Source organism: Gopherus flavomarginatus, chromosome 7, assembly GCF_025201925.1.
Source record: "Gopherus flavomarginatus isolate rGopFla2 chromosome 7, rGopFla2.mat.asm, whole genome shotgun sequence".
NCBI classification, from domain to species: Eukaryota; Metazoa; Chordata; order Testudines; family Testudinidae; genus Gopherus; species Gopherus flavomarginatus.
In genome coordinates, this window is record NC_066623.1 from 106,026,791 (window position 1) to 106,054,116 (window position 27,326).

Genomic DNA, 27,326 nt, shown 5'->3' on the forward strand with positions numbered 1-27,326 from the left:
AAGATCTATTTGAACAAGTCACCGTGACCATTGTGACCTTCCTTTTAACTAGGTCTTTCCTGATTCCTCGTCTTTTCCTTTATGTGCGGTTTTTGGAGAGTGAGTTGTCTTTTTGAGGGCTTTTGAGCCCAGTTCTGTTGTGTTAACTTGTGTGTGTAGTGTTCAGCTACTTGGTGATGTGCAGTAGACAGGTGTCAGACAGACTAAGAATTAGACCCCTGGGTACTGGACTACAGAGTGATTAATCTTGTGTACTGTTTAATCTCATTCAGCTACTGACAGGTCAGAAGGTGACAGCAACTCATGCTGCAGAGCTGTTGGCAAAGCTATTCAGCACACCAGGGCCAAAGAGGAAGACCACAGTGCTGATAGTGGATGAGGTGAGGAGAAGTGTCCCACACCCCGTTTATCCTAATATCACAGGGAGTGGGTATTTTGGGGGCTAGACGGGAATGCAAGGGGGATTATCAAATAGCCTGTACATGTGTTAAAATTAGGAGATGGGGGGAGATTTAAGGCACCAAAATGAATCTTTTAGGCAATCTTATGAAACTGAATGTACAGAATGAGCCTTTCCGCAGCCATAATAGGTTAGACCAGTTAGAGCACATTATAACTGTGCTCTTTGTTGGCTTCTGCTTCACTTCTAGGTACAGTTTGAGGAGTTAGTTACAGTCTCTAAAACCCTTAAAATAGACTGGGATTCAGCTACATTAGAGGCTGCTTCTTGTCTGGGTGTTTTCTTCTTACTGTGAGAACAAATTCAGTAATGTTATGGGGACACTGTGTCCTAGTTTGCAAACCTTCTGCAAATGCGTACTATGTGTAGTAATGACAAACTAATAAACCACATTGGGTTCCAGGACCTTACTCAGATGCACGAGTATCTTGTCTTATAAACCTATTATTAATAGTAGAATTAGTATTACAGCTGCACCTAGAGATTCTAGCTGAGACTGGATTCAGTGTACAAGTTCTTAGTAAAAGACAGTCCCTTCCCTGAAGAGCTTAAAGTCTAAATAGATGAGACAGATAAAGGGTGGAAGAATGGAAGTAGTAGTATCCCCATATTACTGATGATGAAATGAAACAAGATCACTCATCAAAGGCTCCTAAGCAAAGTAAGCAGCTGTGAATGAGTGATTGTCCTCTCATGGATCAGTAACTGGTTAAAAGATAGGAAACAAAGGGTAGGAATAAATGGTCAGTTTTCACAAGGGAGAGAGGTAAATGACAGGGACCCCGGGATCTATGCTGTTCAACATAATCATAATTGATCTGGAAAAAGGAGTAAACAGTGAGGTGGCAAAGTTTGCAGATGATACAAAATTATTCAAGAGAGATGTGTCCAAAGCAGACTGCAAAGTTACAAGGGGAGACCTCAAAACCGGGTTATCTGGGCAACAAAATGGCAAATGAAATCCAATATTGATAAATGCAAAATAATGTACATAGGAAAACATAATCACAACAAAATGATGGGGTCTAGCTATTATCATTCAAGAAAGAGATCTTGAAATCATTTTAGATAGTTACCTGAAAACATCTGCTCAATATGCAGCAGTAGTCCAAAAAATCTAACAATGTTAGGAACCATTAGGAAATGGATAGATAAGACAGAAAATATCATGCCACTATATAAATCCATGATATGCTCCCACCTTGAATTCTGCTTGCAGTTCTAGTTGCACCATCTCGAAAAGATATATTAGAATTGGAAAAAGTAAAGAGAAGGCAGCAAAATTAATTAGGGATATGGAGCAGCTAGCATATGAGAGATTAAAAAGACTGGGACTGTTCAGCTTGGAAAAGAGACAACTGAGGGTGGGTATAATGTGATTTTGTGGACCTCTGAATGATGTGGAGAAAGTGAATAAGGAAGTATTGTTTACCCCTTCAGATAACACAAACCAGGGGTCATCTGATGAAATTAATAGGCAGCAGGTTTAAAACAAACGTAAAGAAGTACTTCTTCAGACAACGCACAGTCAAAGGCCAAAAGTGTAAGTGGTTCAAAAAAGAATTAGATAAGATTATGGAGGATAGGTCCATCAATCGCTATTAGTCAAGATGGTTAGGAATGCAACAGCATGCTCTGGGTGTTAGAAGCTATAACTAGACAACAGGGGATGGATCACTCGATAAATTGCACTGTTCTGTTCGCTCTCCGTGAAGCATCTGCAGTGGCCACTGTCAGTGAACAGTTACTGGGCTATATGGAGCATTGGTCTGATCCAGTACGGCCGTTCTTATGAGACAGAGATGTGAAATGACCCAGATCATATAGGAAGTCTGTGGCAGAGCCAGATATTGAACTCTCTCTCCTGAGTCTTTATCAAGTGTCTTAACCACAAGACCATCTTTCCTCTCCAATTAACATCTGTCTCCTTTCTCTCCTGGGTCCAGCTTGACCTCCTGTGGACCCGAAAGCAGGATGTGATGTACAATCTATTTGACTGGCCAACCCAAAAGCAAGCCAAGCTGATCATCTTGGCCATTGCTAACACCATGGATTTGCCGGAGAGGATCATGATGAACAGAGTAGCTAGTAGGCTGGTATGTCCTGACAGCTTTGTTGCTACACTGAGAAGTGATATGGGGAGATTAGAAGTGTAAGAGCCAGCTATCTAATTAGAGGCTATATCAAGAAGGGGAGCCCTTTGTATTCTTCCTTGTCAGGATGAATTAGGGAAATTGGAGCCAGATGACTATATGAAATTTGCAATTATACATATTAGGATTTGGATAATCACATGTCATCCTTCACTGGGTAAACTGATTGCCCCAGGGTCCAAGAAAATTCCTTTGCTACTCATCCCTATCACATCATGGCACAATGACTTACTACCTTTCTCTGAAGTATAAGGTGTTGCATACTTTGGGACAGAATATTGGACACGGTCTGATCCATACACTCATAGACTTTAAGGTCAGAAGGGACCATGACGATCATTTAGTCTGACCTCCTGCACAATGCAGGCCACAGAATCTCATCCATCCACTTCAATAACAAACCCCTAACCTATGTCTGAGTTATTGAAGTCCTCAAATTGTGGTTTGAAGACCTCAAGCTGCAGAGAATCCTCCAGCAAGTGACCCGTTCCCTATGCTGCAGAGGAAGGCAGTGTGTAACAAATTATATTTTCCTAACCATATTTTCAGTGCTGCTCAGAAAAGTCACTTGAAAAAATGGTACCAGAGTTGCAGATTGATTCCTTTGGTGACTTTCAGATCTCAGTTTACAAGTCAAATTTATTTTTTCTAAATGGCCTGCAAACTCAACCTGGGATCTGAGAGTCCACTGATTACTTTTTGGCTCATGTATAATCAATAGAAATAAAGATTCTGGGTAGTTATAAATTCTGTTCTCTTGTGGAACATTGAAGGCAGTAAGTTGCACAGGTGCAACCAAAGGCACAATTTGGCCTTACAATTGAAATTAGTTAATTCCATTTATGCCTGAGCCAGAACAGAAGTATCTCACTCCTAATAGTTACTAACTGTCCAGTGATAACAGGAGTATTTTAGTCATGAAAGTCAGCAGTTGAGACTTTGCATGTCTATGTACACACACAGATATATCTGCTAAGTGAGAAAGGGCTATTTTTACATAGAGTAGAGCCTAGGGTGACCAGACAGCAAGTATGAAAAATCGGGATGGGGTGGGGGGTAATAGGAGCCTATATAAGAAAAAGACCCAAAAATCAGGACTGTCTCTATATCAGGACATCTGGTCACCCTAGTAGAGCCTCTCCTTGAGTGATTCTGAGATAAATGGGTGACATTTAAAAGCTTCCTTTACTGGAGCAGCCTGATGGCCTGTAGGTTCTGTGCTGGAAACTTGCATTTTGAAAGTAGGTGCTCCTTCTCCTCAGGTCCATTGTGGTGGGGGCAGGCCGTGCTGTCTCTCCCCTGGAGAGTTTCACTGGTTTTCACTTGCATGGGTGCACCACCACCTTTTGCATGTATGGTGCAGCAATGATGAAAGTTTTGAACTGGTCTTGGGGGATGAATGGAGAGACTGCCCCCATCACAGAAGTTGAAAAAGTTACCTGTAGCAAGCCATGCTTGTGAGAAGATTGACCGTGAGCTATTTTGGAAGCCGTTAGTGGGCAGGCCCCAATGTGTGTGAAGGGGATGTAGAACAGCCTCTAAGGGTATGTCTACACAGCAAATAAAAACCTGTGGTTGGCCCATGCCTGCCAACTCAGGATTGCAGGGTTTGGGATGTGGGGCTATTTCATTGCTATGTAGACTAGGGGTTCTGGCTGGAGCCTGAGCTCTAGGATCCTCTATGAGAGCCTAAGCTCAAAGTCTACACAGCAATGAAATAGTCCCACTGTCCAAGGCCCACAAGCCCAAGTCAGCTGCCATGGGCTAGCCTTGAGGTTTTTCTTTGCTGTGTAGACATCATAGTTTTAATTGGTGAGGAGGGGACACTTTTTCCTTAAGAGTCAGGAAATGATTGAGACAAGCCCTCCTTGCTGTGAAATTACACAGCATCAATAAATCCATAGTGTGTTAACAAGTAAATACTTCTTACTCATTTGTTCTCTGTAGGGTCTCACCAGAATGTCCTTCCAGCCCTACACCTACAAACAGTTACAGCAGATTATCTCATCCAGGCTGAACCACATAAAAGCATTTGAAGAGGATGCAATCCAGCTAGTTTCCAGAAAGGTAAACATAGTACAAGACTGTGTTATCAGTGTTGCACCATTGAGTGAGGGGGCTAGTGTCAGAGGAGCATAATAGACTGTAGCCAGTAATGGAGAGCAGACCCATCTACATGGCTGGACATTTCATGCCAAGGGGTGGAGGAGGATGCTGTCACTGTGCCCTCAACAGAGTGGTGTGCAGAGCAGTGCTGTAAGGTGTGCTGGAGCAATCTGTTTGCCTGTTCCCTCTTGGTTCAGTACTGTCACACAGTAATAAAGACTAGGAGCATTGCAGTAGGATCCTGATAATACAAAGTGATGAGATGTTATCTTTTCCCAGTATTTGGCATAATGTGAACTACTGTGGCCTTGCAAAAATTAGTCTGATAATCTTGATGGAAATATCCAGATCCATCATCTTCAATGAGATGATGTTCAGGCTGCAAAGTACTCCTCACCATTCTCTCTCTCTTATTTGGAACCTGTTGTGCTTCTAGACTGATACACTCCTTGTGATAGGGGCCAATTAACTGACTGATATTTAATTTAGTGTACAAAATTGTATAAATACATTGAAGTCAATAACACTCCAAATTAAGATGTATAAATAGTTTAAAATGTCTCTGCTATTGTATGTTGTTAATATTGATCATTACAACCTTCTTTGAGATGCACATTAGCTCACTAATTCTCACTTCTAATTGCAAACTAATAATTCTCTTTAAAAAACCCGCAACCATAATTTACTTCTTGACATGGATTTAATAATAGTGTGTAATAGTGAGTGCCTTTTTCTGACTTCAATGCTATTGCAAAACACACTGTAGAGCACACATTAGTATCCTACAAAATATTCTCACAAATAATTGTCAAAATTAAAAAAAAAATTATGAACTAGCTTGGATTTTGGTAAAATGAATAATGTTAATTTTGCAGAGTAGTGAGTAATCTGCAATGGGTCTCCTGGTCAGCGTGATTTTTGAAGAGATTGTACTCTGTAAGAACAAACTTTTTATGACCAGATTTTCAAAAGTATTGCTGACTTGTCTCCCGTTGATAACAAGGGGAGCTGTAAGTATTGAGCACCTTTGAAAATTAGGCCACTACTATGTTTCTCTCACACAAATTCTTTCCTGTGTTAAAATGTAAACTATAGATGGGATTTTCAAACGCGCTTAAGGGACTTTCAGTGCGTGATGGGCATGAAATATCAGGCACTTTTGAAAATCCCCCAGCTATATATTTGGGGAAACCCTTTTGCAATGTTCTCCTGCAGTCTGTTAGAAACAACAGATGAAAAGACCAAGTATTACTGAGTGATAAACACTTGTGCAGATTGCTCATGGTATGATTTTTTTTTTCTGGCTAAAAATTTATTAGAATACAGATTATGGGTGAGATTTTCAAAAATTCCCAGTGTTGACCTAATTCTACTCCCATTGAAGTTGGTGGGAGTTTTATCATTAACTTTGATGGGTGCAGAGTTGAGCCAATGTAGAGAGGTTTTTAAAAATCATTCCCTCTACGTAGAAATTGTTATACATGTATCTTTACAGCAATTGATGTAATGACCAGATTGGATTTTTGGGTTTGGCTGTCTACAGTGGCACAGCTGTGCTGATTTTAAAAGAACCCTGTCAATTCTTGTAGCTGTTCTCAGCTGCTGGGAAAGTGCTACTAATGATGTGATGCTTTTCCTTTTCAGGTAGCAGCATTATCTGGTGATGCAAGGCGTTGTCTTGATATCTGTAGAAGGTCCACTGAGATCTGCGAGTTCTCGAGCCAGAAAAGTGCCTCTGGACTAGTCAGCATGGCCCATGTAATGAAAGCCATAGATGAAATGTTTTCATCCCCTTATATAAATTCAATCAGGTAAAATTGAAGTTTAGAGGTATCTTCCCATGTTTCCACCCCAATCTTGAGCCCAGTTTTATAATTTTTGTTTCTCTAGGAGAATATGTAATATCTGCACTTTTATTAAGCACTTTACAAACTGTGTTTCACAGCACCTTTAGGAGGGTAGGAAGCATTCCTTTTTTCCAGATGAAGGTACAGAATAAGTGCTTTGTTGTGGCAAGTGACAGATCTGGGAACAGAATGCAAGAATTCTGATTCCCATTTAAACTGGATTCTTTCTTGATCATCAAGAAGTTCCACAGGCCAAATTAGTCTCTCAGTTAAAATTGTGGAACACAATTGCCTCAGTGCATTTGCACAGGTTGTAACTGACATGAATTTAGAAAGCTGTTCATGAAACTGAAGGAAGGAGAAGAACCTGGCTCAGCCTCAGTTCTGCAGAGCTTATGGAAAAAAAGAGTATTTTATTTTAGTCAGTGAAGCAAGTAGATATGATTTGAAGGCACACATGGAACAGATGCCTTCAGTAAGAAGGTGTCATTTTTACAGAGTAGAACTGTGCTTTAAATATTTATTTTAGATCAAAACTAGAATGTGAAATTCTTAATTCACAAATGTACATCATTCATAACACACTGAGCATTGCACATGCTCCAGTATTTCATCTGCTATTGAAATCCCAAACTTTTAACTGTCAAAGAAGATGCAGAGTTGTTCACCATCAAGCAGGACAAATACAAATATCATTAGGTGTTGGAATTTTTTAATTCCATAGATCTGCCATATTAAAGTGGTTTCACTCAGCCTATCTAGGTACCTATACATGGTCCTATCACCATAGTATGTGAGTGCCTGTAAACAGTGGCATGATGATTAAACGGCATTAAATGTTTCTAAATAACTTGTAAAGCCTTGTGTTACGATATATGGGACAAAATGTGACATGAGAGTATCAGTTGGCAGGGTGACGAACTAAATAATCTTACAATTTTTCCCTTTTCTGCCTCAGAAAGTATGCAATGCTTTTCAGCAAGGCCTTATCAGATATTTCCTACCCCTCAAACCACCACCTACGAGTCAGTGAAGTCCTAGATTTGGTTACGCAAGATTGGTAGTAAGATTTTCTTCTTCTCTTTCAGGAATGCTTCATTGCATGAGCAAATGTTCCTGAAAGCAATTATAGCAGAGTTTCGCAGATCAGGGCTTGAGGAAGCAACAGTTCAACAGGTACATTTACTAATTTTTTTAAATAACTTGGACAGTAGCTTTTGTCTTAATTGTTTGACTATTTTCGAAGTGTAAATTTATTGAAACAAATCATAGGTGCAAAGATAATATATGTAATTGATATAACCCTGTTCACAAAAGCTAAGATGAGAATGGAAAGGTCTTGTTAGAACAAAAAAACATAAGATGCTGGCATCCTAATTTATTTTATGTATTTATATGGTTGGGTAATAGAGGAAACTTAGCTGAGTTACAATTTCTTACTTCACTGACATAGTCCTAATGTTCTGTGTTCAACAGCATGTGTGTCATCTTCGCTCCAAACAGATTCAATTGTTTGTTTCTCCCCTTCCAGAGAGGTTGAGAGTAGAAAGCCCATCTTTTCCACCTCTTCTGTTTCCTGTTCCAATCTAATATTGTCAAGGTTCCTTCCCCACTCTGAACTTTAGGGTACAGATGTGGGGACCTGCATGGACACTTCTAAGCTTAATTACCAGCTTAGATCTGGTATCGCTGCCACTATCCAGATCCTCCGTCTGGAACACTCCCTTTCCTCGCAAAACCTAACCCTCCCAGGGTAGCCTTGAGAGACTTTTTCACCAAGTTCCTGGTGAACACGGATCCAACCCTTTGGATCTTAACACAAGGAGAATTTAACCATCCCCGCTCCTTTCCCCCACCAATTCCTGGCGAGTCCAGATCTAGTCCCCTTGGATCTAAAAACAAGGAAAAATCAATCAGGTATGAAGAAAAAGGCTTTTAATTAAAGAAAAGAAAGGTAAAAGAAAACCCTCTGGGAGAGATTAGCATACCAGCTACTCTCACAGACAACAGATTCAAAACACAGAGGAGGTTCCCCTGGGCACAAATGTAGTTACACAAAAAATACCCAAATACCCAATTTTGATAATTCCCTTAATGGTACCAAGACAAGTTACAAAGAAATAAACATAAACCTGTTTATCCCTTTCTAAAACTTACTACTCTGATAAGAGCCTGGTTCCTTGATCTTTTTCACTCCAGTTGAAACTGAAACTCTAAACAAAGGAAAACTTCCCTCCTTCCTTTTGAAACATCTTGTTCCCTCATTGGTTCCTCTGGTCTGGTGTCAGCTATGCTAGGTGAACTTCTTAACCCTTTAAAAGTAAAAGAGGCATTAATCCTTAACTATTTGTTTATGACAAATATACTGACTAAATTGAGTTGTATCTTGTTCCTCTAGATCTATCATCAGCATGTAGCACTGTGTAGGATTGAAGGTCTGCAGATTCCTACAGTATCAGAAATTATGGCAATTTGCTCAAGACTTGGTGCCTGCCGTCTTTTGCTGGTAGAGTCCAATAATAAATACCTTCATGTGCGGGTGCGCCTGAATATCAGCCACGATGATGTCATGTATGCACTCAAGCAGGAATGAGGCAACAGAGGTTTTGTGTATATATGTAGGTGTAAATATTTTAAATATTGTTAAACTTTTAAAAAGACTGGTTTTAAAAAGTTGTGTGGATAAAAATGGAACATACCAGAAATGGTTCTGTTTTTTCTAAACCCTTTTCTTAAATTTTTAATCTATTAAAGCACTTTTTTATATAATGAAGAATTCCTTACTAAGTGTTTTATACCTTTGCATTTAAATCACTTGTTTTGAATGTTTTTCGGTGCTGCAGTAAGGGGTATGTTCAGTAGGTGGCACACTCTCCCCTGAGCCAGTACTTGAAAGAGTGCCATAAACAGAGTGGAAAGTGCCCTCTTTCAAAGAAGCTGTGAAAAGATGTGAAAACTGAGATTTTGACCACTTGTGATAGCTAAAGATGCTAAAGCACTTTTCACAAGAGGAGAAGTATCTTTACTAAACTGCAGTTTAGGTAATTTTCCCTCTAAAATTTCAACTGGATACATGAGACCTGATTTAACACTTGTTTTAAAATTAAATTTCTCATCTGTTGCTTATGTGTAAGGCTGCATGTCTTTCACAGAAGTCATGGATTCTGTGACTTCTGTAGTGGCCGGTGTGGCTGGCTCCGGGGCTGCCGGAGCAGTTCAGGCAGTCCCTGGGCCAGCCACACCAGATGCTGCTGGGGCAGTCTCAGGCCACTGTGTCAACCCCTCCCCACCCCAGCAGCAGCAGTAGTAGTTTGGGTGTGGGAGGGCGCTCGGGCAGGGGGTTGGGGTTTGGGGAGGTGCTTACCTCAGGGGACTCCCTGGAAGTGGCTGGCATGTCCCTGCAGTTCCTAAGTGGAGGGGCCAGGGGGCTCTGTGCTGCCCCGTCTGCAGGCATCACCCGCAGCTCCCATTGGCTGCAGTTCCTGGCCAATGGGAGCTGCAGAGCCAGCGCTCATGGCAGGGGCAGTCCACAAAGCCCGCCTGGCCTTCCCTCCCCCTAGGAGCTGCAGGGACATGCCGGTTGCTCCCAGGGAGCTATGCAGAGCTAGGTAGGGAGCCTGCCAGGAGTCCTAGGTCCCTCCCAGCACCCATGCGCCCCCCAGGCTGCCGTCCCCCCCAGAGTACGCACAGTACCCCAGTGCTTTCCCTCCAGAGCACCTGCAGCCCCCGGCCCAAGTTTTAGTTAGGGGTATATATTACAAATCATTGTCAGGTCACGGACCATGAATTTTTACGACCCTTGACCTGTCCATGACTTACTAAAAATACCTATGACTAAAATGTAGCCTTATGTGTAGTGAAAGTATATACCGCTGTAGGCAAGGCCAGAAGGGGTGGGGGAAGCATGAGTGTTTGCTACCGGAAATAAAAATGCCAGTGGAAATTTGTATTTTCATAGAAGAATGAGCTTTACATTTCACTTTGAATTTAAACATGTTTATCTGTTACAAAGAAGAGTTTCAGAGGAATTGCCTGAAGACAGCTGATGGAGATTTGGTTAAACTGTTTTCAGTATGAAATTGTACTTGAGGGGAAAAATTACCAAAATTACTGAAGATATCTTGATTAGCTATTTTTAAATGACATTTTTAATCACTTATGACTTAGTGTGAAATGTGCTGCAAAAGTAGTTCAAGCTTGTAATAAGTGACTTCAATATAGAAAATGTGGGAATGGCTTACTGTGCTGATAGGGGGTTTACCTCACCAATGAGTTTTTATGGAATAGACACTCTAGCTGAGAGCTAGGACCTCTTCAGTTTCTACAGTAACTCATAACCCAAAATACTGTGGCAGACTGGATCTAAATTCCATAGCAAGATCCCAGTTTCTGTGGCAGACTGGAACTTCAAAGCAGCCTCAGGGAAAATGTAAATATGGATGTCACGATTTAAAGAATAAAACAGTACAGTATTTTGTATTTTTATTCTGTCTAAATTTTCAAATTTGCCGCTGTTTGCGGTGTTTAACACAACTGCATTGTGGACTGTTGAGGTAAATCTGAAGGTTTTGGTAATTAGGTAGGCATATTTAGAACTTTTGGCACATGAAGGTGAGGGGTAGCAGTTTAGGATGGGATAAACCACCATAGTTGCATATTTCTGCTAAAATTATCAGCAGTGAGATAGTTAATAAAATTAGCTTTGTGTATGTCAGGGTTCCTTCCTCACTCTGAACTCTAGGGTACAAATATGAGGACCCGCATGAAAGCCCCCTAAGCTTATTTCTACCAGCTTAGGTTAAAACCTGGTATGCTGTCACCACCAACTGATTTAACAAGAAACAGGGAAGGGACCACTTGGAGTTCCTCTTCCTCCAAAATCTCACCCCAAGCCCTTATGCTCCCTTTCCTGGGGAGGCTTGAGAATAATATCTAACCAGTTGGTTACAAAGTGATTAAAGACCCAACCTCCTGGGTCTTTGGACAATGGAAAAATCAGTCAGGTTCTTTAAAAGGAAGGATTTTATTAAAAACGTAAAAATCATCTCTGTAAAATCAGGATGGAAAATAACTTTACTGGGTAATCAGATTCAAAGAGCATAGAGGAACCCTCTCCAGCCTTAGTCTCAAAGTTACAACAAAACAGGGATACCTCCTCTAGCAAAGGTAAAATTCACAAGTAGAGAAAACAAAGATAAACTAATACATCTTGCCTGGCTCTTACTTACAAGTTTGAAATATGAGAGACTTGTTCAGAAAGATTTGGAGAGCATGGATTGACATCTGCTCCCTCTTAGTCCCAAGAGCGAACACTACCAAAACAAAGAGCACAAAACAGAAGCCTCCCTCCCTTTCCCCCAAGATTTGAAAGTATCTTGTTCCCTTATTGGTCCTTTGGGTCAGGTGTGTGTCTGGTTACCTAAGCTTCTTAACTCTTTCCAGGTAAAAGGATTTTGGTGTCTCTGGCCAGGAGGGACATTACCTTCCCTTTATAGTTATGACAAAGTAACTATTAGTTTTGAGAGTTAAGTCCATTGAGATGAATGAAGAATATGATAGTTCCCACCTCAGAGCTATTTTTTTTGCAGACTCTAGAAAATGCAGTGTCTGTTTGGCCTTCCAACTGTGAACCATCTTCACAATCAAATGCTAGAAACAGCTTTAATTTAAAAAAAGTGGCAAACTCCATAGCATACACAGGACCACTGTGTGTGGATCATTGACCATCTGCTTTGCCCTTTACAAAGGGTGATGCTGTCCCTGGTTCAGTGAACTTTTGGCCAATGTTAAGCTTGGGTATCTATCAGGCACCAAATCCATATGTAGTTTAAGAAAACTAGTGTAGTTGCTAGCTGGCTGGCCATGACTGTCAGGGTGCAGTACTGTCATCTACTCCAAAAGGTGTCACTGGGAATTGCTGGCAAAGACTGGAAAATAATTCTAAGGGCAACTAACGGCCTCAGGCTAAGATGTGACAATAAATAACTATGACTCTTATGGGCACCCCAGTGATTGTCTAGGCCCTATTCTTTGCTCCATGCTTCCCTCTGCCCTGAACCAGTATTACTGGCCTGGGGTTGGTTCTACCTATCCACTTACCTTGGTCCCTGGGTACTGGATCCACTCCTCCAAACTTCACTCCCTGGCCTATGGCAAGACCCTATGGCCCCTTTAAATTTACCCCCACCTGACCCATCCTTATGGCCCTACCCCTCTGCTCCTCCCCTTTCTTATAACCCCGCCCCTCTAAGTTTCCTGGCCCCGCCCCGATCCCCATAACCTGGCCCCGTGGAGTTTTCCTTCCCCCCCCCCCCCTTTCCCTTTGCGCCTGCGTGCGCGCGGAGCTTGGAGCCGCGTCCTGCTGTGGAGTGGCGGCGAGCGTGCGCGCGTCTCCCCAGGGTCTCCTGCGCGCTGGGCCGGGTAGGCCAGTCACGGCGGGGGCGGGGGCGGGGGCGGGGGCGGGGGCCGGGCGTCGCCTCTGTGCCTTCCCCGGAACCTGCACAGGCCCCGCTGCCCCGCGTCGCGGTGGGGGGGAGGGAGGGAGTCGGTTATTTACATGGCGGTGCCCGCTGGTTGTCTCCGCCCGCCTTGTCCTGACAGGGAGCTCCCGCCGCTGTGCTGGGAGGGGGAAGGAACCTGCGCGGGAGACCGGCTCCTGGGAACGGCTTCCGGGGTGGGGTCCTGGAGGGACAGTTCCTGTGCCCGGCTCGGGGGGAGAACCCGGAGTGAGGGGGGGACATGTTCCTGTGCCCGGCTCGGGGGGAGAACCCGGAGTGAGGGGGGGGACAGGCTCCTGTGCCCGGCTCGGGGGGTGGGGGGAGAACCCGGAGTGGGGCGGGGGGGCAGGCTCCTGTGCCCGGCTCGGAGGGTGGGGGGAGAACCCGGAGTGGGGCGGGGGGGCAGGCTCCTGTGCCCGGCTCGGGGGGTGGGGGGAGAACCCGGAGTGGGGCGGGGGGGCAGGCTCCTGTGCCCGGCTCGGGGGGTGGGGGGAGAACCCGGAGTGGGGCGAGGGGGCAGACTCCTGTGCCCAGCTCGGGGGGAGAACCCGGAGTGGGGGGGGGACATGTTCCTGTGCCCGGCTCGGGGGGAGAACCCGGAGTGAGGGGGGGACAGGCTCCTGTGCCCGGCTCGGGCGGAGAACCCGGAGTGAGGGGGGGACATGTTCCTGTGCCCGGCTCGGAGGGTGGGGGGAGAACCCGGAGTGGGGCGGGGGGGCAGGCTCCTGTGCCCGGCTCGGGGGGAGAACCCGGAGTGAGGGGGAGGACATGTTCCTGTGCCCGGCTCGGGGGGTGGGGGGAGAACCCGGAGTGGGGCTGGGGGGCAGGCTCCTGTGCCCGGCTCGGGGGGTGGGGGGAGAACCCGGAGTGGGGCGAGGGGGCAGACTCCTGTGCCCAGCTCGGGGGGAGAACCCGGAGTGGGGGGGGGACATGTTCCTGTGCCTGGCTTGGGAGCGGGAGAACCGGGAGTGGTGGGGAACAGGATCCTGTGTCCAGTTTATGGGGGGGACAGGCTCCTGTGTCCGGCTCGGGGGGAGAACCCGGAGTGAGGGGGGGACATGCTCCTGTGCCCGGCTCGGGAGCGGGAGAACTGGGAGTCGGGGGGGGGGGACAGGATCCTGTGTCCAGCTCGTGTGGGGTGGGGGGGGACACGTTCCTGTCTCCAGCTCGGGGGGGGAGAAGGGGAGAACCTGGAGAGAAGGGGGACGGGTTGGGTATGGTGACCCTGGGGAGTGGTTACAGGGTGAAACCTTTGGTATGGAGCTGTAATATGTGGGGCTACTGGCTGCTAGGCCCACCTTTCAGGCTGGATTAGGTTGGTGTATAGGCTTCTGTCATTTGTCACAGTTAGATGTCAGTGTCTTAACCTATGTATGTGTGAGATTCTTTTTGTGTCTGTTAAAGGTAGAGTTGTTTGAGATTCATGAGCCAGCATGCTTGGGAGAAGACCCAGGAAAAGTCCCCAGGCAAAGGGCCAGGGAGCTGCTGCTGCAAAGCAGGTATAGAAACCTCCTCTCTCACACTATAGTCTGGTTAAAAGCTTGCACACTTGGGGTCCTGCTTTGTGATTCTTTCTTGGGCTAACATGATTGCAGAGTTGCAGGGTATCCTACAAACCTTGGTATACAGTTAGTTAGTTGTCCTCTGCTTTTCACGCTTTAGTTAATTGATCTTCTGGTAGCAGACACATGACATCCAGATATCATGCTGATTAAGGCATTAAAAATACAGGCAGACTTGCTACAAGATCAAGTTCATCCTGTCACAACATTGTGAACTTTGCCAACATTGTGAACCCAGTTATAAAACGGTCATGCCCAAACTAACATCAGTATTTTTATTACATCGCTCAAAGACAGACCTGTGAAAATCAGAATGGTTAGTGACTATCTTAGTGACACTGGATGGTCCTTTGAGAGAAGAGTAGATCCTACCACTACTTAGACAAGTAGTTTTAATTTAGTTCCCTCTGTTCTGTTTATATGAAGTTGAGTGGTTGTTTGTGGACTGGCATTGCCTGTGCTCCATTGTTGTATTTATGGCTTCTATGCAAGGATACTGAGTCCAGACAGGTGTTTGTCTGTGGCTGTTAACCGCAGGTCTATGTACATTTGAGTAACTACATGCAATAAGTGGATTGTGCTGTGATGAAATTTTAATCTTAAAATATCAGAATATAGTGCCCTACAGAACAGAGTGTGGGAGATGTCCTTGTAGGTGGAATGCTTTATGGAACAGTTATAATTTTAGGAATGCAGCGCTTCGTTGAACTGTGCAAACTTAGGAGATAGTGTTACAGTGTCAGAAGTACAAGAAGAAGCCAAAGTGCGGAGTCAGGTGAGTATCTGATCTACGAATGGATGCATCCAGAAATGAGGAGTGAGACACAGTCAGGGAATGAAATTAAGAAGGCTTTGAAAATGAAAAGAAGCTTGAGTTGTATTCAGAGAGGGGGAAGCAAATGTGGAGAGGAAATAGGGAAACGGAGTATCAAGGCAAGATTGGGAGACCTTGGCTTTGGTTTGGATACACTTGAAAGGTAGACTGAACTGGAGGCTAAAATGGGGGGTTACTGGAATAGGGACTAACATGTTTGTAGTAGAGAGAGAATGATACAGCTGTTCGATTCTCAGTCCATTCCTAAATGATTTCGGATTAGTTGAAATCAGAGCTCTTAAGTGCATAGGAGCTGAGCTTAGGTGCTTTTTCCCACCCCGTTAGCAATAATTATGTCTTTTCTCGCTATGTGCATGTCAATGTATACATAATGCTACCATTACTGTAGCACTAGAGTTCAGATGTCTGAATTAAAATATATGCATTGTCCAAGTGAAATAAAAAGTACAAAGATCAAAAGAAGCAAAGAAATTTAAAAGAGAGAACCAGTAAATCAAAGGCCCCAGTCCAGCCCCATAGGATCAAAAATAGGAAAAGTATATTTAAACCATCCAGTTCATATCCTGGCAAATGTAAGATTATTTCTTACAATATATTCTCCAGTGTCTTTTCCAGCTATAAATGAGCGTGTTCTGTAGAGCTCATTTGTGCTTTACAGTATGCTCACTGCATTTCTTCCTGGTTCATGCCTGTCTTTGTCTCCCCTCTTTTCCTTCCTATTTAAAGCACTTGTTTGATATTCATTGACTTCAAAAGAAGTGTGGTTTACTGCACGCAACAAGGAAGTTGGAGCCAGAACTCCCAGGGTATGTGTACCCAGCAATTAAACACCTGTGACTGGCTTGTGTCAGATGACTGGCAGGGGAGATGTAAAACTGTGGTGTAGACATTTGGGCTCAAGGAACCTCCCCCCTCGCGGGGTCCTAGAGCTCAGGCTCCAGCCCAAGCCTAAATGTGTACCCCACAGTTTTACAGCCCTGAGCCTCAGTCAGCTGACCTGGGCTAGTAGCAGGTGTTTAATTGCTGTGTAGATATACCCCTGGATTCTATTGCTGGCTTCACAACTATCTTGCTATGGGACAATGGGCAGATCACATACACTTTGCCCTCAGTTTACCCATTTGTAAAAGGTACGTAATATTATATAGAGCTTTGCATCTTCAAAGCACTGTGTAAACATTTGCTAATCTCCTCCTGCTTCCTTAAGCAATGGGAAGCAGAATAATACCCATTTTACAGATAGTGGGAATTGTGTGGGGAGAAGGGGAGAAACTGAAGCATTGAGAGGTAAAATTACTTTTCCAGCATCATGCAGTGAATTAATGGCAGAGACAGGATTAGTAAATAAGGGCTTTCAATCTTGTGCTGCATCCTCTAGGGCAGTGGTTCTCAAACTGTCTTTTTTGCAGACCACTTGAAAATTGCTGAGGACCACTTAATGATCCTTCCAAATGTTGTTTGTATCGTTAGCTAATTATTGTGAAGTGCTTTGGATAAAAGCACCATATTAAAAAAACCAACTTAATAATCATTAACTTTTGTTGTTTTACAAAAAAAAGCGCACAACTCATATTTCAACATCCGTAGTCTTACCTTTCTAATGTGATAGAAGTGTCCTCTCTCCCCCACCGCAGCAGCCCCTGAGCTCGGGCTCAGAAGGAGGCGGGGGGGCCTCCACAGCAGCCCCTGAGCCGGGGCTGGAAAGGAGTGGGGTCTCTACTTCTCTTCCCTGCTGTGGCAGCTCCCGAGCTGGGGCTGGGAAAGAGGGGGTCTCCCCCACTATGGCAGCCCCCAGGGTGGATACAAATAAATGATTAAAAAAAAAACCAACAGATTTTTTTGATAAAATACTTTTTGAGGGGGAAAACCCTATCTAAAGATGGTTTTAATTAAGATACATTATAGCTCAAAGATACCTCATCATGGAATAGGGATTATAAATTCTAATTCTGTAGGATGTGACAGTATATTCATGGAACTTACTTACAAAACTTCTTAAACATTACGATAGTTAATGGATTAGGGACCCAATCTTATGGGGTTCCACAGGCTTCCGTATAGATTATTTAGGTTAATTTTTCTATCTATCCAGTGGGACTCTGCTTAATCTAGAAGATGCCATCAGAGATACTTAGTTTTTCAGTTCTCAAACTGTGGATTTGTGTCACCAGAGGTAACGTGCTTGTTAACAGCAAAAACGTTTTTAAATAAATAAATTAATATAGAGAGGTGAGAAATAACAGACCTCAACTCCGTTGTCCCTCTGCAAATTTGTGTACACAGAGTCAATCCCTTACCTCTCTCTAAAAGTTCAAAGTTTCAAAAAGTTCAATGAATAGAGAAGATTGTTGTGAGGGGAATAGATCTGGACAAGGAGGAGAAGTCTGGAGGTAAATGTCTGAGAAGCGAGGGACGTATGCTTGTTTTTGTTAAAATATTATATGTTTGCTGTTCAAGAAAAAAATCCAGAATACTTAACTTTGTTGTTTTAGTTAAATAAAACAATTTCAATGTCTGTCTGGTGGTGGTCTCCTCCTAATACAGCATTGCAAGAAAATCCTCCAAATATTAATGATTAACTTGTTGAATTGGAGATAGTTCACCTCCCAATGGCTTCATAAATATCTGCTTCAATTACCTTTGATAAATGAAATAACCAAATAATCATTCATTTTCTGATATAGCTGTAAAACTAATCTGAAAAGATTTCAAAATAAATCACTGTTTAAAAGTGTATAGTGTGTACCTTCTAAAAATGAAACCTACATCTATCTCTGAGTTGTGAAGAATATGTATTAAGGTTATACCAATTAACAAGAATGCACTTTTATGTAGAAAACCATGATTAAATCAAGTCTTTCTGACTAGTAATTTAAATCAAATCCACCCTGGCAGTCCCTGAACTGGGGCTGGGAAAGAGGGCTGTCTCTCCCTGGCAGCCACAGCTTGGAGCTGGGGAAAGTCACTTCTTTCTCTGGCCACTGCAGCCATGCGCGTCCCAAATTCCCCCCATCCCCTCTTCTCATCCCACTGCCCCTCCCACCTGCTCCTATCCCCCAAAGGCCACCACCCCACCTTACATGTGCATCTTCTCCAGGGTCCAGGCACCTAATGAGTGGAGCCACACCAGCGTGGCTCCACTCATTAGATGGGTGGCCCTTCATTCTCTTGTGTGCGGCTGCCATGGCACACACCTTAGATGTGTCTGTACTACCCACCAGATTGGCGGGCAGCGATTGATCCAGTGGGAGTTGATTTATCGTGTCTAGTCTAGACTTTATAAATCAGTCCCTGAGCGCTCTCCCGACAACTCCTGTACTCCGCCGCTGTGAGAGGCGCAGGCGGAGTCTGTGAGGGAGCAGTAGCAGTCGACTTGCCGCAGAGGAGACACCAGTGAGTAGATCTAAGTACGTCAACTTCAACTATGTTATTCACGTAGCTGAAGTTGCGTAACTTAGATAGGTTCCCCCCTCCCAATGTAGACCAGGCCTTAGAGGGAACTATCCACAGACCACCTGAATGAAGCTAGTGGTCTGCAGATCACAGTTTGAGAACCTCAGCTCTAGGGATTTGTCTGCACTACACAATGCCCATTCTGAATGCTTTGGTCAGCAGTTTGAACTCCACTGCACTGCACCGAAGTACGCAGGCATCCTCTCTTTTTCCCCTTTGAAGGCCCAGGAATTTTTGAAATTCCACTTCCTGTTTCCTCTGCGTAGAGAGCTCACATGGCATCCTCCCAGCTAGCCATGGCAGCTTCATGCAGCAAACGTTCTCGCACTTGGAGCACACCTGAGTTGTTGGATCTGCTGGCACTATAGGGAGAGGAGGCTTTTCATTTCCAGCTCTGCTCCAGCTGTAGGAACTTCGATACCTACAATCAGATTTCTCATGGCTTGCTTGATAAGGGCTATGAATGGGACACACACAGTGCCATGAAAAGATAAAGGAGCTGAGGCAGGTTTGCCAGAAGGGAAGGGAGGCCAACCATTCTTCTGGTGTCATGACAGAGACCTGCAACTTCTATAAGGAGCTGGACACCATCATTGGTGACAACCCCACCTCCACTGCCAAGAGCCCCATGGCTACACCTTGCTGCTGTCCTGGGTTCCTGTGCAAGGCATCATGAGCCATGGGAATAAGGAGTAATCTGTGTCTCCCAGCATCACTGTGGGCATTTGAATATCCCCCACTGGAATCTTCTGGTCTGGAAAGAAAGTCTCTGCTTGCAGCTTTCTGTACAGGCCAGTGTTCCTGAAAATACATGCATCGTGCATCTTCCCAGACCACCCTGCATTGATGTCAGTGAAATGCCCGCAGAGATCCACAGGCACCTTCAGTACCATAGAGAAATACCCCTTTCTATTGATGTACTCCGTCACAAGGTGGTCCGTTGCCAAAATTGGAATATGCGTTCCATCTATTGCCCCTCCACAGTTAGGGAATCCCATTGCTGCAAAGCCATCCAATATTTTGCGCAGATTGCCAAGAGTCACAGTCCTTTGTAGCAGAAGGCGATTAATAGCCTTGTACACTTATGTTAACAGAGCCCCAACAGTGGACTTCCCGACTCTGTACTGATTTGCAACTGACTAGTAGGAATCTGGAGTCGCCAGCTTCCACACAGTGATTGCCACACTCTTCTCCACCAAGAGGGCAGCTCTCATTTTGATGTCCTTGCGCTGCAGTGCTGGGTTGAGCTCCTCACACAGTTCCAGGAAGGTGGCTTCTGCCTCTGAAAGTTCTGCAGTCACTGCCCATCATCCCAGACCTGCATAATGATGTGATCCCACACTTAGTGCTTGTTTCCTGCACCCAAAAGTGATGGTCCACCATGTTCTGTTGTACCGTGAATGCTAAAAGTAATCTGGTGGTATTTCTTTCCATGGTACACAGCAGGTCAGACAACTCTGATTCCTGTTCAGATTGGGTGTTCATGATATTCTGCATGACCAGCTGCAATGTGTTCATAACAGCGACCACAACTGTAGAGGGCAGTGCAGGACCCATCCTTTCAAACAGATGGCATGTGCACAGCAAACGGGGGCTATTGAAAAATGCTGCAGAATGTAGCCTGAAGCCCATGGAATGCTGGTACGGAAAAACTACATCATGGGACATTGAGCCCGCAGCCATGATGCACTGCAATCCACTCCACCTTCCCACAACTCCTGGCTGCGGAAGGTGGCAAGTAGCACAGTGGGATAGCTACCCACGATGCACTGCTCTCGCTGTTGCTGCTAGAGCATCAATTGTGGACGCGCTGTACTGACAGAAGAAACATTGTGTGAACATGTACAAGTGATGTAATTATGCGTTTTTTTGATTGTCAGCTTAACTTGCGTTGACCTTGGTTTAACGCTACTCAGATTGCTGGGGTTATTATGTTGGCATAAGAGGGCAGTTATATTAGTGGGAGACAAATTTAAGTGTAGGCACGTGCTGGGAGGTCAGCACAAGACTGCTTATGTCAACCTAACTTTTATATACCAGACCTGTGATTGTCTTCTTAGTTCAATAAAAGATATTACCTCTTTCACCTTGTCAAAGTAATACATTTTTCTGTGTTTATAAATGTGTCATAGAAACAAGTGATATGCTTCATTGTTTATACATCACATATAATGATACATCCTTCAAGAAGGCTGCATTTTGGATTGTGCAGCATTATTTTTGTTTACAGTAGAATTTCTTTATGTAGTTTCGGGTAAAAGCTAAGCAACAGTAAACCTTTTTTCATCCTTATCATTTTCGGCTGTGATTCGTGAACTCTAATACATTTTGCAGGACAATACTCTGATGGGAAACATTCAAGGAAGTGATTTTGGTATTTCAGTGGATGACACTTCGGAGTCAGTACTGAACCAGTGTTGCAGTTTCCTGGATTACTGTACTTATGGAGGCTCTATCTTTTAGATGAAACAAAACAGAAGTTTCACCCTTGTTTGTTAAAGTCCTTTGGCACTTTTTGCAACAGAGCGGAGTTTCCCCTAGTGTTTTGGTCAAATGCTAATTTATACAATTAATATTCTTCCTACTCAATTCATCCTGTAGTTTCCATTGCCTATGGTAGTATTTGCTTCCTGTTCTAAACAGCTGTATATTGGTGCAGTACAGTGTTAAACTGTTGCTGGTTCTGCACCAGAGGTGGCTGCACATCAGTGAGTGGAATGATTCCTTTATGTATATTGTTTACAAAGCGATGGACCTTTTGAGCTGAAATGTGTGGATATGTATGAAAGTTCAAGATGAAATCTTCCCTGTGTCCAAGTTTAGAATACCTGGGTAATATGAGGAATAGTAATCAAATATATTTGATAGCTTCAGATATAATAGGAACCTTCCTGATTAAATTTTCTGCTTAGGAAGTCTTAACAGAATTATTTTATTTTGTTATTTCAAATACTAGCTGGACCTATTCATAAGGATTCAGGTTGATTAAGTGCAGGCCTGAGAGGGGGGTTATTTTCTGCTGCCCAAAAGAGGTGTATCTGGTTTCAGTTATATGTATATCTAGTTTGTGTTATATAGCTAGTCAAAATTACAGGGGATTGTGGTTAAAAACTCCCAGCCAGAACCCACATTATCTTTGAATTCAGAATGCGCTGAGATGTTTAAATAACCCAGGTGATGTGATGGTTTGAGTGATGTCTCTGTTCTTACTAGAATATTTTCCCTTGGTTCCAGCTGGGGCTGTTTGTAGATTTCAATCCTGAAGCAATGTTGCTGGATATAGAGGATGGTGGTGGTGACGAGGATCTAGAAGCGGAGCTTGCTGCTATCACAGGAGAGAAGGTGACAGAAGGGAAGTCAAAACCCAAAGGGAAAAGTAAGTCATTGCTCCTGGTTCTTGCTGACTGAAGAGCTGTGTTATTTATGTAAATAGAAGGGACATAATTCTACAAATCACACTTCCTTCTAGATTTCCCTCCCCATAGAGTTGTTACAAGTAACACCTAAGATTACGATCTAACTCAGAGATTAGAGAAATATTTTTCTGTATTGTGTCTGCTTTACAGTGAAAGATTTAAGATGTAGTCAGGGGGGACAAGCAGGGACATTGCATTCCCCTCCCCCCCCAAAATCTACACATGTTCATGCAGCCCAGAGAGGGAGGGAACAGCAGGTTGTTTGTTTGGTTGCTGGCTGAGCTCTTCCTCTCCCTATCCCTACAGCTACAGCCTGCTGCTTCTCTTTCGCTGCTTTTGGAGTCCCATGTGTTGCCTCTGCCTCCAGCCCCTGACTTGCCTCAGAGGGCATCTGTAAAGCAAGCAGCAGAACTGGGACTTCAGGAGTAAGGAAAGAGATGCATCAGGCTGCAGCAGTAGGGGTGTGGGGAGGACCCTGCAGCCTGCTGCTTCCTCCGTGCCGAGGCTGCAGGGACACAGAGAGCCCTGCTGCAGGGGGAGCTGCTACCTCCTCACTGCTGAGTGTCCCCGCAAGAAGCGGCCCAAGAAACGGGGTGTGTTTTGGAAGGGGGAGAGGGTCACATGAACCTTTCATTTGTGTGTGTTTAATGTGCCCCTCCAAAAGTATTCAAATTTAAAATCCTGGGCATGCCCCTGAGAGGTTCAAAGAGCAAGTTAAGAGGTGGGTTGAACATGGTATTTAAATACCTTCTGTGACATTCCCCAGGGTACAGTCTGGACTGTTGAACAGCTGTCCCCCCTTAGTTCTCTAGCCTGGGGTGCCTTTTACACTGCTTTGCAGTCAGAAGAGCCACTCCTGGCCTGCTCGCACAGCCTTTAGTATGCAAAATCACGCCCAGCTGCATACATGAATGCTCTCTCAGTCATCCATGAATTACGTGCAAGGGGACACCTCACAGTCTGAGCCCCAGCTTTGTCCCCCAGAAATGTGTGTCTTACACTGTCCAGAAGAAGACTGAGCAGTGCAAGCTCATGGTAAGTACATCATTCCAACACTGGGTAATGATTATGCTGCAACCTTGTCATCCTAAATAGGGATTCCCAAACACTTCAGTACAAACACGCTGGTTTAGCTAAAACAGTAAAACAAGCTTATTAACGAGCAAAAGATAGATTTGAAGTGATTACAAGTGGTATGGCATAAAAGCAGAATTGGTTATGAAAGAAATACAAAAATAAAACTGCAAGCTAATACTGAAATGAACTTAAAAGCAAAATGTCTCTCACCATAAGCTGCAACAATACACAGGTTGGATTTTCTTTCCGCCAGGGACCCTTCCCCCAGTTCAGTGTTCTTCAGGTATTTGTTGATGCCATGGGCAGAGAGATCAGAGGAAGAGAGGGGTGATGTGGAGATCACTGTCTCCTTATTTTTATATCCTCCTCCTCTCTTTGAGAATTACCCCATGCCGGTGTGTAGACAAACAGTCCCCTATATACCTGAGATTCCAACTGTGTCTGGGATTAAATGTAAATTTCTTGTCTATACTGTCTCCCCTGCTGGTGGATGGCCAGTTAAACGGGTAATGGCACTTTAGCACCTTGCTGGCATGCTGGTGTGTCTTTGTCTCTGAGAATTGGTTTGTGGGCGTTACCCAGAACTACAACATATTTCAGTAACAATCATATAGCAAAATCTCATAATTTTACATGCAGTGTTGTTACACACATATCAACAGGAAAATAATATTCAGCAGATTGAGTTTTCAAATGATACTTCACAAGGCATACTTTATACAAAATATATTGTAATCCTATATAAATGGTGAATGTGGGGTACAGGGTGTCACACTTACATGGGGAGAAGATTTTTGAGAGTAGAGGGCTCTTTAATTTAGCATACAAAGGCGTAACAAGTTCAAGTGACTGGAAGTTGAAACTATACGAATTGAGACTGGAAATAAGGTTCAGGTTCTTTTTAACAGTGAGGGAACAGGATAATTTACCAAGAGGTGTGGTGGACTGTCGATCACTTGCTGTCTTTACATCAAGACTGGATGTCTTTCTAGAAAATATGCTGTAGCTCAGCCAGAAGTTATTGACATGATGCAGGAATTACTGGGTAAAATTCTTTGCCGTGTGTTATGGAGGACATCAGACTAGATTATAAAAATGAGCCTTTCTGACCTTAAATGAAGTCTGGAAACGCGTGAGTTTGTTTACTTTGTGTATTTGACAGTATTTGTGTATAATTCGTTTCCTTGTTTCTTGCACTGTCATTTTCCTGTACTATTTGTGTAGGACTTTCACACAACATCAAGGGAGAGGAAAATTTATAAATACACAGGAAAATGAGATTGTAAAATCACAATAATAATTGGCAGGAAAACTCAGAGGCAAGTGTGTAGTACCTGAAACTAAATTTGAATTCATTTTGATACTGACTAGGTTTCAAGATAAGTTACTCTTGAAGAGTAATGAACGTAGAAGATTTTAAAGTATCTGAAATAAGTTAATGCAGCTATTTCTTCATTCTGTTCCCTTTTTAAATCTTACTTTTAATAGAAATTCTGTTGGATCAAAGTACGATTGTATATTTTTTTTAAAAACTGGCCATCAAGTGAAAAATCCTGTTGTTTGAATTAAAGAATCCTATAACTGACTTTTCCTTTCTAGTTCTTATAACTAATGACTTTTAGAAAGCATTAAATAAGTCTTGATCAGTAATCCTGATAATACCCTGAAACTAAGGGGATGTGTTCTAGATCTGTGTATGAGGAGATAGATGCCCTTTGTGCCATCAAATCCACTGTTTCTCTCTCTGAGATTCCTGTGGGCACTTTCAGTCGCAGTGGGTTTTAATTTTTATTTTTTGTCACTACTGCCTGTATAATGTACAGGTAAGGTCTGGTTGTTTGAGCATAAGTCTGGGAACCAGGAACTTCTGAGCTCTACTTCCGTTTCCAACACAGACTCACTTTGGAGCTCATGAAGTCACTTCATTTTTTTTTCACTGTTTCCTATCTGTAGAATGAAGATTAATCCTCAACATCTCTGTAAGGTTTTATGAGTCGATATTTGTTGTGACCACTGAAGGTATCAAATGTTTTCCACATTTGTCAGCAGTGGCATTGCTTGAGCATTGCATCCCTGTTTTTCTGTAATTAAGGCTATAGGTGAAATCCTACTGTTATTTTCACTTGTATAATTGAGGGCAGAATCTGATCAATGTCTATGCAGGCGGAAGAATAAGACTAGTTTAAACAGGGTGTAGGCGGTGGTGGAGAAGAAGGCACATATTTGGGAATGAGTATAGAATACAAAATGGATTAATTAGGAGACATGGTTGGACAGAAGGCGGAATGAGCATAGGTGGAGGTGAGATCAGAGAGTTAAGCGGGGGAGGAGTTGGGTAGCGTTTTCAAGAGGAGGATTAGAATTGGAAGCTTAAACAGAAGTAGGAGAGGAGGGGAGCCAGTGGCCAGTGAGGAGATGAGAAGAGAACTTGCTCAGATAATAGGAGAGGAAGATGATTAGAACAGCAGCATCTTGGGTAGGTAGAGGGGAATAAGGGGCAACATTCTTTGACTTATGTGACAGATCTAAATTCCAATATTCAGCTTGGCTTGTGGCACTCCTGTGGATTCAAGAGGGGAAGCCTTCCTCAATGGCAACACATTGTGGTTTACAGCACTTATTTTATATGCTATGAATTATGGGGCCATTTGTTAGTGCTATGAAGCTGAAGGGGAAAGCCTGTCCGGTGGCAAATTCTTTGTCAGTCTTAAACGAACAATCTGTTCACTATTCTGAAGTGTTGTCTGCACTTTTTGCTTTGGTAGCAAGCAGGTGGTTTGTGTTTCTCAGTTTGTATCTGGTATTGGGTTAGTAGTGAATTATTATTTTGTCAGTTCTCCTGCTGGACTCTGGTCGTTGTATCCATTCTCTGCAGATGAGAGCTGCCTGGAATTGATTAATGTGTGCACAGTTTAAACAGAGACGAAAGATGATCTTTTGGGTAAAGAAATGAACTAGGACTTGGGAGATCTAGGTTCAATTCCTCACTCTGCTATGGAATTCGGGTGATCTTGGGCTAGTCACTGAGGTCCCAAGTGGACCCCTGAAATTGTACAGCACCCCATTGATTTAAATGTTCTATACATGGGTGCAGGAGTCACCTGTGTGGTCCTTTTTGCATGATTGGTCCTAAATCTCTCTCTGACTCAGTTCTTTACCTATGAAATTGAGTTTATTGCTTTTCCCCACACTTTGACTCTCGTCTATTTAGTCAGTAAACTCTCTGTAATGATTTTCTTGCTTTGTTTATGAACAGCACCTAGCACACTGAGGCTCTGAACTCGGTGGGGACATTAGGTTCTATTGCAACACAAACAGTAAAAATATTTCAGGATGTGGAAGAAAATTTAAATAGAGAAATGTTTGAAGCTGAGTGTAGTAGGAAGTGTAATGTTGAGGATCTGTGGTATCGATACTATGTGCATCATGAGCAGAGAGGGGATCATGTTGCATGAGGGCTACTGAGAGTTTGTCTTCACTACAGAGTTAACTTGAGTTATAATGCCAGTGTTACCCCTAACTCAAGTCCCATCCATGTACAAAAACCCTTAGCTGGAGTGTGGTGATGCTTTTAACTCAAGTTGGCTGGCCCTTCAAGAAATGTCGAATGCAACTCAAGTTAGCACAGCATGTCAACTGCTAAAGCAATGACTGTGCAGCTTAAGTATTATTTCTTGGTGTGCCTTCTCTCACTTAAACTCGGTTAACTCAGCTCTGCATTAGAGGCATAGCTTCTGAAACCTGTGGCTCAATAAGTACAGTTAAGGGTACACGTTCAAGTGGCAGCAGCTAGTTTCATTTGTTTTAAGTTACAAGTTGCTCTAAGCAACTCGTACTCTATGTAAGGTTTGATTCTGCTGTGTCCCACGTGGGTGTAAGTCAGGAGTAAACGGAGTTACACCAGGGTATAACCATTATGA

General features: G+C 43.5%; 2 protein-coding genes across 6 annotated transcripts in view; both read left to right on the plus strand.

Moving 5' to 3' along the window:
* The window catches only part of ORC1 (origin recognition complex subunit 1), a 49,371-nt gene extending 40,111 nt beyond the window's left edge, over nucleotides 1–9,260 (plus strand). For all 5 annotated transcript variants that reach the window (XM_050963682.1, XM_050963683.1, XM_050963684.1 and 2 more), the window contains 6 exons: nucleotides 273–380; nucleotides 2,407–2,556; nucleotides 4,561–4,680; nucleotides 6,364–6,530; nucleotides 7,655–7,742; nucleotides 8,965–9,260. In XM_050963682.1, coding sequence (XP_050819639.1) covers nucleotides 273–380; nucleotides 2,407–2,556; nucleotides 4,561–4,680; nucleotides 6,364–6,530; nucleotides 7,655–7,742; nucleotides 8,965–9,159 — 828 coding nt within the window. In that variant the 3' untranslated portion in view covers nucleotides 9,160–9,260. The remainder of the gene's footprint in view (nucleotides 1–272; nucleotides 381–2,406; nucleotides 2,557–4,560; nucleotides 4,681–6,363; nucleotides 6,531–7,654; nucleotides 7,743–8,964) is intronic.
* Nucleotides 9,261–14,256: 4,996 nt separating this feature from the next.
* The window catches only part of CC2D1B (coiled-coil and C2 domain containing 1B), a 66,755-nt gene continuing 53,685 nt past the window's right edge, over nucleotides 14,257–27,326 (plus strand). The window contains exons 1-2 of the mRNA XM_050961663.1: nucleotides 14,257–14,562; nucleotides 22,148–22,289. Coding sequence (XP_050817620.1) covers nucleotides 14,497–14,562; nucleotides 22,148–22,289 — 208 coding nt within the window. The 5' untranslated portion in view covers nucleotides 14,257–14,496. The remainder of the gene's footprint in view (nucleotides 14,563–22,147; nucleotides 22,290–27,326) is intronic.